The sequence below is a fragment of the Hemitrygon akajei genome, chromosome 4 (assembly GCF_048418815.1).
Source record: "Hemitrygon akajei chromosome 4, sHemAka1.3, whole genome shotgun sequence".
Lineage (NCBI taxonomy): Eukaryota > Metazoa > Chordata > Chondrichthyes > Myliobatiformes > Dasyatidae > Hemitrygon > Hemitrygon akajei.
This window is the reverse complement of record NC_133127.1, coordinates 789,766-802,673: the sequence shown is the minus strand read 5'-3', so window position 1 is coordinate 802,673 and position 12,908 is coordinate 789,766. Positions and strand designations below refer to the sequence as shown.

The 12,908-nt window shown below is 44.0% G+C and overlaps 1 protein-coding gene across 7 annotated transcripts in view; it reads right to left on the bottom strand.

Annotated features, from left to right (window-relative positions):
* rtkna (rhotekin a) overlaps positions 1-12,908 on the bottom strand; it is a 184,570-nt gene that overhangs the window by 120,911 nt on the left and 50,751 nt on the right. For all 7 annotated transcript variants that reach the window (XM_073041965.1, XM_073041966.1, XM_073041968.1 and 4 more), the window contains one exon: positions 8,652-8,769. In XM_073041965.1, the coding sequence (XP_072898066.1) occupies positions 8,652-8,769 (118 nt within the window). The remainder of the gene's footprint in view (positions 1-8,651; positions 8,770-12,908) is intronic.

The window sequence follows — 12,908 nt, the reverse complement described above, 5'->3', positions numbered from 1 at the left end:
GATATATCCCAGGTTGTTGAGAATGGTAAGAGAAGATATTGCTGAAGTGTTGATCAGTATCTTCATGTCCTCTCTAGCCACAGATGAGGTCCTGGAGGACAGGCAAGTAGCTAATGGTGTTCATTGTTCAAAAAGGAACCAGCATTAATCCAGGAAACTATAGACAGAGGAGTCTCACGTCAGTGGTAGGGCAGTTACTGGAGAGAATTCTTTGAAATAAGATCTCAAAGAAAACCATGGCTTTATGGTCTTGGCCTTATTGTTTCATGGCCCACAAGATCACCCCTCAGTCTCCTGTGCTCCAAGGAGTAAATCTGCCCAACCTCCTCCTTAGCATCATCCTCATAATATACAACACACTCTTTACAACTTAATGATATCTTTTCTATAATAGGGTGACCAAAACTGTACACAATATTCCAAATGTGGCCTCATCGGTGTCCAGTACAACTGCATCATGACCTCCCAATATCTTTACTCAGTGCCCTGACTGATGAAGGCCAACATGCCAAAAGCTTTCTTCACCACCTTGTCTACCTCCGAGTCCATTTTTAGGGAACCCTGTACTTGTACTTGTCAGTGCCCCTGTTTTACAATAGTCACCAGACTTCTGCATTTACTGCTTTAGTCATACCCTGAAGAGAGAATTCAGGGAGTTGAAAAGCAGGGTAGTAATCTCGAGATTGCGGCCTATGCCACATGCTAGCGAGCACAAGAACAGCATGATCAGGCAGATTTATGCGTGGCAGAGAGACTGGTGTAGGGACCAGGGCTTCAGGTTCCTGGATCATTGGGGCATCTTCTGGGGGAGATACAACCTGTACAAAAAGGACTGGTTACACCCAAATCCAAAGGAGTTCAATATCGTAGCAGGCAGTTTTAATAGAGCTGTTAGGGATGGTTTAAACTAATTTGGCAGAAGGATGGGAACTGGAGTGATAGGGCTGAGGAAAGGGAAAACCAAATCAAATATAGCGTGCCACAGAGATGATAGAAAGGACGGGCAGGAGAGGAGGCATAATAGGACACTGGGTACAGCTCTATAGGATCCTGGTCAGACCCCACTTCGAGTACTGTACTCAGTTCTGGTCACCTCACTACAGAAAGGATGTGGAAACTATACAAAGGGTGCAGAGCAGATTTACAAGGATGTTGCCTGGATTGGGGAGCATGCCTTTTGAGAATAGGTTGAGTGAATTCGGCCTTTTCTCCTTGGAGCATCTGAAGGTGAGAGGTGACCTGATAGAGGTGTATAAGATGATGAGAAACATTGATCGTGTGGATAGTCAGAGGCTTTTTCGCAGGGCTGAAATGGCTAGCACAAGACGGCACAGTTTTAAGGTGCTTGGAAGGAGGTACAGAGGAGATGTCAGGGGTAAGTTTTTTTTATGCAGAGAGTGGTGAATACGTGGAATGGGCTGCCAGCAATGGTGGTGGAGGCAGATACAATAGGGTCTTTTAAGAGACTTTTGGATAGGTACATGGAGCTTAGAAAATTTACGGGGCTATGGGTAACCCTAGGTAATTTCTAAAGTAAGTACATGTTCGGCACAGCATTGTGGGCCAAAGGGCCTTTATTGTGCTGTAGGTTTTCTATGTTTCTATAATCACAGACAGTGGGATTAGTTACAGGGCAATGGAGCATGGTGCAGTTAAAACAGAAAAGATAGATTAGTAGGCAGAGGGGGTGTTGTGGTCTGTGTAGAACAACTAATATTAAATCATTATAACCATATAACAATCACAGCACGGAAACAGGCCATCTCGGCCCTCCTAGTCCGTGCCGAACTCTTAATCTCACCTAGTCCCACCTACCCGCACTCAGCCCATAACCCTCCACTCCTTTCCTGTCCATATACCTATCCAATTTTACCTTAAATGACACAACTGAACTGGCCTCTACTACTTCTACAGGAAGCTCATTCCACACAGCTATCACTCTCTGAGTAAAGAAATACCCCCTCGTGTTTCCCTTAAACTTTTGCCCCCTAACTCTCAAATCATGTCCTCTCGTTTGAATTTCCCCTACTCTCAATGGAAACAGCCTATTCACGTCAACTCTATCTATCCCTCTCAACATTTTAAATACCTCGATCAAATCCCCCCTCAACCTTCTACGCTCCAATGAATAGAGACCTAACTTGTTCAACCTTTCTCTGTAACTTAAGTGCTGAAACCCAGGTAACATCCTAGTAAATCGTCTCTGCACTCTCTCTAATTTATTGATATCTTTCCTATAATTCGGTGACCAGAACTGTACACAATATTCCAAATTTGGCCTTACCAATGCCTTGTACAATTTTAACATTACATCCCAACTTCTGTACTCAATGCTCTGATTCATAAAGGCCAGCATTCCAAAAGCCTTCTTCACCACCCTATCTACATGAGACTCCACCTTCAGGGAACTATGCACTGTTATTCCTAGATCTCTCTGTTCCACTGCATTCCTCAATGCCCTACCATTTACCCTGTAAGTTCTATTTGGATTATTCCTGCCAAAATGTAGAACTCAGCATTAAACTCCAAAATTAGAAAGGAATACCATAGGATTGGAAGGTGTAGAGTCTCTATCAGTTGAGTTAAGAATGGCAAGGGTAAAAGGACCCTAACGGCAGTTGTATACAGGCCTCCAAACAGCAGCCAGGAAAGACAGCAGAGCAGCAATGGCTGGAGTTTCTGTGAAAAATAAGGGAAGTGCGAGACAGATATATTCCAAATAAGAAGACATTTTGAATGGGAGAAGGACACTACCGTGACAAGTGAAGTCAGAGCCAAAGTAAAAGCAAAAGAGAGGGCATACAAGGAAGCCAAAGATAGTGGGAACATAGAGAACTGGGAAGCTTTTAAAAACTTGAAGGAAACTAAGAAAATCATTAGGAAGTAAAAGATGAATTATGAAACAAAGCTGCCAACTAATATCAAAGAAGATACTAAAAGATTCTTTAAGCATATAAAGGGCAAAAGAGAGCTGAGGGTAGATATAGGACCATAAAAAATGACGCTGGAGATATTGTAATGAGAGATGCAGAGATGGCAGAGGAACTGAATGCGCATTTTGCTTTGGTCTTCACAGTGGAACACATCTGCAGTATACCAAACATTCAAGAGTGTCAGGGAAGTGAAGTTTGTGCAGTGAAAATTACAACTGAGAAGCTGCTCAGGAAGATTAACGGTCTGAGGGTGAATAAATCTCCTGGAAACTGATGGAATGCACCCTTGAGTTCTGAAGAAAGTAGCTAGGGAGATTGCTGAGGCATTAACAATGATCTTTCAAGAATCAATGGATTCTGGCATTGTACCGGATGACTGGAAAATTACAAATGTTACTCCGCTATTTAAGAAGGCTGGGAGGCAGCAGAAAGACAGCTATAGACCTGTTAGCCTGACATCAGTGGTGGGGAAGTTATTGGAATCAATTGTTAGGGATGAGATTATGGAATATCTAGAGGCACATGACAAGATAGGCCAAAGCCAGCATGGTTTCCTGAAAAGAAAAACCTACCTGACTAACCTACTGCATTTTATTGAAGAAATTACAAGCAGGGTAGACAAAGGAGATACAGCAGATGTGGTGTACTTGGATTTTCAGAAGACCTTTGACAAGGTGCCACACATGAGGCTGCTTAGCAAGATAAGAGCCCATGGAATTACAGGGAAGTTACTAGCATGGGTGGAGCGTTGGCTGGTCAGCAGAAAACAGAGAGTGGGAATAAAGGGATGCTATTCTGGCTGGCTGCCGGTTACCAGTTGAGTTCCACAGGGGTCAGTATTGGAACTGCTGCTTTTTACGATGTATGTCAATGATTTGGACTATGGGATTAATGGACTTGTGGCTAAATTTGCCAATGTTACAAAACATAGGTTGAGGAGCGGATAATGTTGAGGAAACAGAGAGCCTGCAGAAAGACTTAGATAGTTTAGGGGAATGGGCAAAGAAGTGGCAAATGAAATACAATGTTGGAAAGTGTATGGTCATGCACTTTGGTGGAAGAAATAAACAGGCAGACTATTAGTTAGATGGGGGGAGAATTCAAAATGCAGAGATGCAAAGGGACTTGGGAGTCCTTGTGCAGGATACCTTAAGGTTAACCTCCAGGTTGAATAGGTGGTGGAGATTCATTTCTGTAGGTATAGAATATAAGAGCAGGGATGCAATGTTGGGGCTCTATAAGTGACTTGTGAGACCACACTTGGAGTACGAGGGGTGATTGATAAGTTCATGGCCTAAGGAAGAAGGAGTCAATTTTAGAAAACCTAGCACACGGATCTTGGACCTCCAGAAAGTGTCCACAGCAGGAGTGATTGATAAGTTTGTGGCCTAAGGTAGAAGGAGATGAGTTATACAGCTCTCATTACATGCACATGCAGTTCAACTCTAAGTGATTATGCAGAAAGTTTCAAGTTAATTATTTATCAGTTAAAAACTCATCAGGGTTGATTGATAAGGTAGACGGAAATGAGTTATTAACTTCAACCTTTCTGCATAGTCACCATTTACATTGATAATTTGGAAGAGGGGACTGAGTGTAGCATAGCAAAATTTGCTGATGATACTAAACTGAGTGGAAAAGCATATTTTACAGAGGATGTGGAGAGTCTGCAGAGGGATATAGATAGGTTAAGTGAGTGGGCCAAGGTCTGGCAGATGGGATACAATGTTGGCAAATGCGAGATCATCCAATTTGGAAGGAATAACGGAAGAGCAGATTATTATTTAAGTGGTAAAAGATTGCAGCATGCTGTTGTGCAGAGGGACTTGGGAGTGCTTGTTCTTGAATCGTAAAAAGTTGGCTTGCAGGGACAACAGGTTTTTAAGAAAGCAAACAGAATGTTAGCCCAGTGTTAGAGGGATTAAATTGAAGAGCAGTGAGGTCATGCTGCAATTATACAAGTTGGATAAGTCACCGGGACTGGATAGGATGTACCCCAGGTTACTGTGGGAAGTGAGGGAGGAGATTGCTGAGCCGCTGGCAATGATCTGTGCATCATCAATGAGGACGGGAGAGGTTCCAGAGGATTGAGGGTTGCAGATATTGTTCCCTTATTCAAGAAAGGGAGTAGGGATGGCCCAGGAAATAATACGTATGTGTACGAGAAAATCCAGGGAATGTAGAGACACAGAACACGTATGGGTACGAGAATGTACAGGGAATAAAGAGATACTGATCACATACAGATACGAAAACGTGTAGTCAAAGAGAGATAGGATCACATATGGGTACGAGAATGTACAGGGAATAAAGAGATATGGATCACATATGGGTAGGAGAACTTGCAGGGAATAGAGAGATATGGATAACGTAAGGGTACGAGAATGCAAAAGGAATAAAGAGATTTATAATAAGCAGAAAAAACGAATAAAGAGAAAAAAGGAGCACATACGGGTATGAGAACGTACAGGGAATAGACACAGATCACATACAGCAACAAGAATGTCCAGGGAATAGAGAGATACAGGTAACGTACAGGAAATGGAGAGATACGAGTTACATACAGTGAATGGAGAGTTACGGATCACGCACAGGTCCAAGAATGTACAGGGAATAGAGAGACACGGATCACATACGGCAATAAAAATGTCCATGGAACAGAGAGACACAGGTCACATACAGGAAATGGAGAGATACAGGATACGTACAGTGAATGGAGTTACAGATCGTGTACAGATAGGAGAACCAACAGAGAATAGAGAGTTACAGATCACGAAACAGGGATAAGAAGGTACAGGGAATGGAGAGATATAGGTCACATACAGCTATGAGAACGCGTAAGGGATAGAGGGATACGGATCATGAAAAAGGTACCAGAAATTGAAGGGAATAAAGAGATGCAGATCACATATGGGCACGAGAATGTGTAGCAAATAGAGAGATACAGATAGAAACATAGAAAGCCTACAGCACAATACAGGCCCTTCGGCCCACAATACTGTGCCAAAAATGTACTTACTTTAGAAATTACCAAGGTTACCCACAGCTCTCTATTCTTCTAAGCTCCATGTATCTATCCAAGAGTCTCTCGAAAGAACCTATCGTATCCGCCTCCACCACCATTGCCGGCAGTCCATTCCAAGCTCACCACTCTTTGCATAAGAAACTTATTCCTGACATCTCCTCTGTACCTACTTCCAAGCACCTATAAACTGTGTCCTTTTGTGTTAGTCATTTCAGCCCTGGGAAAAAGCCTCTGACTATCCACACGATCAATGCCTCTCAACATCTTATACACCTCCATCAGGTCACCTTTCATCCCCCGTCACTCCAAGGAGATAGGGCCGAGTTCACTCAACCTATTCTCATAAGGCATGCTCCCCAATCCAGCCAACATCCTTGTAAATCTCCTCTGCACCCTTTCTATGGCTTCAACATCCTTCCTGTAGTGAGGTGACCAGAACTGAGCACAGTACTCCAAGTGGGGCCTGACCAGGGTCCTATATAGCTCTAACATTACCTCTCAGCTCTTGAATTCAATCCCACGGTTGATGAAGGCCAATACACCATATGTCTTCTTAGCCAAAGAGACAACCTGCGTAACAGCTTTGAGTGTCCGATAGACTTGGACCCAAAGATCCCTCTAGTCCTCCACTGCCAAGAGTCTTATTATTAATACTATATTCAACCAACATATTTGGCCTGCCTTCTGTGTGCATGCCAGTTCTGGATCCACAAAGCAAGGTCCCCTTGGATCCCATGCCTCCTTACTTTCTCAATAAGCCTGGCATGGGGTGCCTTATCAAATGCCTTGCTGAAATCCATATACACTAATCTATTGCTTTACTTTCAATGTGTTTAGTTACATCCTCAAAAAATTCAATCACGAGCTGCCTTTGACATACCCATACTGACTATTCCTAATCATTTTATGCCTCTCCAAATGTCCATAAATGCTGCCTCTCATGATCTTCTCCATCAACTTACCAATCACTGAAGTAAAACTCACTGTTCTATAATTTCCTCGGCTATCTCTACTGCCTTTCTTTATTGAGGAAACAACATCTGCACCCTCCAATCCTCCAGAACCTCTCCCGTCCCCATTAATGATGCAAAGAGGCTCAGCAATCTCCTCCCTCACCTCCCACAGTAGCTGTGGTATATCTCCTCTAATCCCGGTGACTTATCCAACTTGATGCTTTTCAAAAGCTCCAGCACATCCTCTTTCTTAATGTCTATATGCTCAAGCTTTTCAGTCCGCTGTAAGTCATCCCTACAATCACCAAAGTCCTTTTCCGTAGTGAATACTGAAGCAAAGTATTCATTAAGTACCTCTGCTGTCTCCTTTGGTTCCATAGACACTTTTCCACTGTCACACTTGATTGGTCCTATTCTCTCACATCTTATCCTCTTGCTCTTCACATACTTGTGGAATGCCTTGTAGTTTTCCTTAATCCTGCTCACCAAGGCCTTCTAATAGCCCCTTCGGGCTCTCGTAATTTCATTAAGATCCTTCCTGCTAGCCTTATTTTCTAGATCTCTATCATTATCGTGTTTTTTTGAACCTTTTGTAAGCTTTTCTTTTCTTCTTGACTAGATTTTCAACAGTCTTTGTACACCATGGTTCCTGTACCCTACCATCCTTTTCCTGTCTCATTGGAACAACCTTTGCAGAACACCACACAAATATTCCCTGAACATTTGCCACATTTCTGCCATACATTTCCCTGAGAACATCTGCTCCCAATTTGTGTTTCCAAGTTCCTGCCTGATTGCTTCATATTTCCCCTTACTACAATCAAACGTATTCCTAACTTGTCTGTTCCTATCCCTCTCCAATGCTGTGGTAAAGCAGATAGAATTGTGATCACTATCTCCAAAATGCTCTCCCACTGAAAGGCCTGATACCTGACTAGGTTAATTTCCCAATACCAGATCAAATACAGCCTCTCCTCTATCTATATACTGTGTCAGGAAACCCTCCTGAACATACCTAACAAACTCAACCCCATTTAAGTCCCTTGCTCTCGGGAGATGTCAATCAATATTTGGAAAATTTAAATCTCCCATCACGACAACCCTGTATTATTGCTTCGAGAACGATTACAGGTACGAGAGCGTGCAGGGAATGGAGAGATACAGATCACATATGGATTCAAGAATGTGCAGGGAATAGAGATACGGATCATGTACAGGTTCTGGAGAGATACAGAGCACGTACAGGCACGAGAACGTACAGAGACTGGAGAAATACAGATCACGTGTGAGAATATACAGGGACTGGAGAGATATGGATCATATACGGGTATGAGAACATGATGTACCATCAATAACTCTCAGAGACTGGAAGTGAACGATAGGCTTTTATTAGCAGCAAAAAGGGAGCACGACATCTCGGAGACTGAGGGAGGAGCAGTGCCTCCAATCGCCTTTATACAGGGGTCTGTGGGAGGAGCCACAGGAGCAGTCAGCAGAGGGGTGTGTCCAGACAGGTGTACATAGTTTACCACAGAACATTCAGGGAATAGAGAGATGCAGATTATGCTCGGGTACAAGAACGTGCAAGGAATGGAGAGATTTAGTTCAACTTGGCATCATGTTTGGAAGTGCCATTGAGGGTCATGGGGCTGTGCTGTATCAGTTTGTGTTCTCTGTTCTGTTCAGGAATATTTATCGAACACGGATGAGCTGATTGGTTTCGCGCAATTTTCTACTTACAACACAACAGCACTTTCAAAGCAAATGTCAGTGACGGTACGATTCACAATCACCATCTCCGTGTCGTAAATGTCGCAACCGATCTGCATCAGGCCGAATACTGCATAATGATGAACGTCTGTGAAGAACAAGATTTTGCAGAAATGGCAACACTATTCAGTTCAGTGGACTGAGAGACCACCATCTCCCCACCTCAAACTCTTTATGTCTTCTTTTGTCGGTTACATTTCCATTTCAGCAGCCTTCCTCATGCTCCACATCCTCACCCTCCTCCCTTACCAACTCTAACCTTTTCTTCCCCATTCTTACCAGCTTCCCCAGATTATTCTTTTCCCTCCACTCACTGTCTTCTCAGAACTTTTCAAAATTCCCTTCAAGCACTTGTCCATGATTTCTTCACTTGCAGTCCCCAGTCTGTTCGAATTGGCAACGTCTCCTCCACAATTTTCATCAGCACAGGTGCCCCACAAGGCTACGTGCCCCTGCTCTACTCGCATTATACTTACAAATGTGAGGCTAACCACAGCTCCAAAGCCATATTTAGTTTGCTGATGACATAAGACCAGAAGATAGAGCAGCAGAATTAAGCCATTGCCGCATCGAGTCTGCTCCACCACCTCAACATGGCTGATCCATTTTCCCTCTCGAAACCAACTTCTTGCCTTCCACAACCCCCCCCCCCACCTGTATCCTTTCATGCCCTGACTAATTAATAAACTATCAACCTCTGTCCTGAACATACCCAATGATTTGGCCTCCACAGCTGCCTGTGGCAACGAATTCCACAGATTTACCGCTCTCTGGCTAAAGAAATATCTCTGTTCTAAAATTACTACCCTCAATTCTGAAGCTGTGTCCTCTGGTCTTAGACTCACCTGCTACAGGAAATATCCTCTTCACATCCACTCTATCAAGGCCTTTCAACATTCGATATGTTTCTGTTAGGTCACCCCTCATTCTTCTAAATTCTAGTGAATACAGGCCCAGATCCATCAAATGCTCTTCATGTGACAAGCTGTTCAATACTGGAATAATTTTCCTGAACCATCTTAGATAGATAGATAGATAGATAGATAGATAGATACTTTATTCATCCCCATGGGGAAATTCAACTTTTTTTCCAATGTCCCATACACTTGTTGTAGCAAAACTAATTACATACAATACTTAACTCAGTAAAAAAAAAAATATGATATGCATCTAAATCACTATCTCAAAAAGCATTAATAATAGCTTTTAAAAAGTTCTTAAGTCCTGGCGGTAGAATTGTAAAGCCTAATGGCATTGGGGAGTATTGACCTCTTCATCCTGTCTGAGGAGCATTGCATCGATAGTAACCTGTCGCTGAAACTGCTTCTCTGTCTCTGGATGGTGCTATGTAGAGGATGTTCAGAGTTATCCATAATTGACCGTAGCCTACTCAGCGCCCTTCGCTCAGCTACCGATGTTAAACCCTCCAGTACTTTGCCCACGACAGAGCCCGCCTTCCTTACCAGCTTATTAAGACGTGAGGCGTCCCTCTTCTTAATGCTTCCTCCCCAACACGCCACCACAAAGAAGAGGGCGCTCTCCACACTGACCTATAGAACATCTTCAGCATCTCACTACAGACATTGAATGACGCCAACCTTCTTAGGAAGTACAGTCGACTCTGTGCCTTCCTGCACAAGGCATCTTTAAACCCTCTCCAGTGTCAGCGCATCCCTTCTTCATTTAGGGGCCCACAACTACTCCAAGTGAGGCCTCACCAATGCTTTATAAAGCCTCAACATTACATCCTTGTCTTTATATTCTAGTCCTCTTGAAATAAACGCTAAAATCACATATGCCTTCCTCACCACCGACTCATCCAGCTAATTAACATTTAGGGAATCCTGCACAAGGCCTCCTAAACCTCAGCAACTCAGATTTTTGAATTGTCACTCCATTTAGAAAATCATCTACACCATTACTTCTTCTACCAAAGTTCATGACCATATACTTCCCGATAATGTATTCCATCTGCCACTTCTTTGCCCATTCTCCTCATATGCAGAAGTCCTTCTGCAGCCTCTCTAAAGACAGAGAACAGCACAGAAACAGGCCCTTTGGCCCATCTAGTTGTAGGGTTCTCAGTACTATTAACTGTGATGTTAACTGTTAACGCTAACAAAATGGCTTCTCCGTATCATTATAATGAAATAGCTTCCCTGTAACGTTACTTAAATTTTTAAAAAGTTGAATGATCTTTATTGTCATTATACATAGGTACAATGGATCTCTGTTTAGCTTCCTCTCAGGCAATTAAATAAAGCGGTAGGTAAAAACAAGACAGTAATTTAAAAAAAAAAACAGTATTAAATAGATAAGTAGCAGAAAATAAGTTGCAGCAGCACCAGCATATCACAGTAATGCACAAAGTGCCGTTAGTGCAGGTATTTGAGTCCTTGTGTGTGCTCACAGTTTCAGTCATTGTTCTGTGGGAGTGGTGTGACAGAGGCCACAGCTCTGGGGTAGAAGCTGTTCCTCAGTCTATTTGTTCTGGCTTTTAGTGTCCTGAACCTTTTGCTGGATGGCAGTGGGTCAAACAAGAAGTGGTCCAGGTGTGTGGTGTCTCCGGTTATGCTGATTGCTTTCCTCCTGGGTCTGCTGGAATAGATGGTGTCCCGTCCTGGGAGCTCCATCCTGACAGTTTGCTGGGCCGCCTTCACCACGTGATGCAAGTCTTGTCACTCAGCAGCTGTGCAGCTGGCATACCACACTGTGGTGCCGTTGGTCAGGATGGTTTCGTATGTTTCTGCAGAAGTTAAGCAACAGCTTTTGTGGGAGTTTGGCCTGTTTCAGCTTTCTGAGGAAGAAGAGTCTGTAATGCTGTAAAGGGTTTCTGTAGCTGGAATGTTTGGGTTATAAGTGCAGATAAGGGGGAGGGGACAAACCAATGGAGAGTTGTTATGCTATCTAGTATGTGTGAGCTGAGCTGGAGTTCGCGGTCTTTTGTGGGAGGCGAGTGAAGTGGATGGACATGAGGGGGGCGGACAGTGGTTCCAGGGTGGCGAATAGTGGAATTCAGCAGTTTGGGCGGTGGCTGAAGGCTCGGAAGGTCATTGTGGATGGAATCGGAGTCCTGAGCTCCAACATAATATTTTAATATGTGCACAAAACTGATAAACTTACTGATTTGGTGCCTTTATTTTATCTGTTTCTACTAACCCATCACTAAGAAATCATTATAAAGTTGTGATTATTTACTCGCCTTTGGTGTGTTGTCTGATAGTTTGTGTTGCGGGTGTACTGGGGTGCATCACACCGTATCCACACCGAAGCGATTGCACTGTTGGCAGGGTCTACAGCAGTTCATCCTAGGCGAACGGGAGTAAATTGGGGGCACAGACACTACATAGTCAATGCCAAAACCATTTAAATGGCCTACTTCCATTGACCTGCACTGGACCATACCTTCCATACCTCTTCCATCTATAGACTTACCCAAACCTCATAAATTTTGAAATCAAGCTGACATGCACCACCTCTGTTGGTAGCTCATTCCACACTCTCACAACCCTAGGAGTGAAGAAGTTTCCCCTCATATTCGGATTCGGAACAAGAAGGCAGCAAAAGAGCACCTAAGGATTTCCAGCGGGAAGACATTTTGAGTTCTCAGGGGAAGAGAAAGGCCAGACTGTGCAGGTGCGTAACGTCAGCCAGTTAAGCGCAAACAGCTTAAAAAGACAGCCAAAGCCAGCGGGCAACGGAGTGAGAGGCAGCAGAGTGATAGGGCTTTGGCTCAACAGGCTTCGGCGGTAATGGGACGAGGTGAGGCAGTTGTTGATTGCAAAAGGAGGTAATATGTGTGTGATGCCAGTTTTCTGTGGTCAGTGTCAGATGTGGGAGGTCCTGGAGTCTCCTGGCATCCTGGACGGCCACATCTGCACCTGCTGTATCGAGATGCAACTCCTATGGGACCGTGTTGGGGAACTGGAGCTGTAACTCGATGACCTTCGCCTGGTCAGGGAGAGTGAGGAGGTGATAGAGAGGAGTTACAGACAGGTGGTCACTCCAGGGCCACGGGGGACAGAGAAATGGGTCACAGTCAGGAGAGGGAAGGGGAAGAGTCAGGTACTGGAGAGTACCGCTGTGGCTGTACCCCTCAAGCAGGAGTACTGTTGGGGGGGACAGCCTACCTGGGGAAGTGACAATGGCCGTGCCTCTGGCACAGAGTCTGGCCCTGTGGGTCAGAAGGGCAGGGAAAGGAAGAGGAAGGCAGTAGTGATAGCGCAG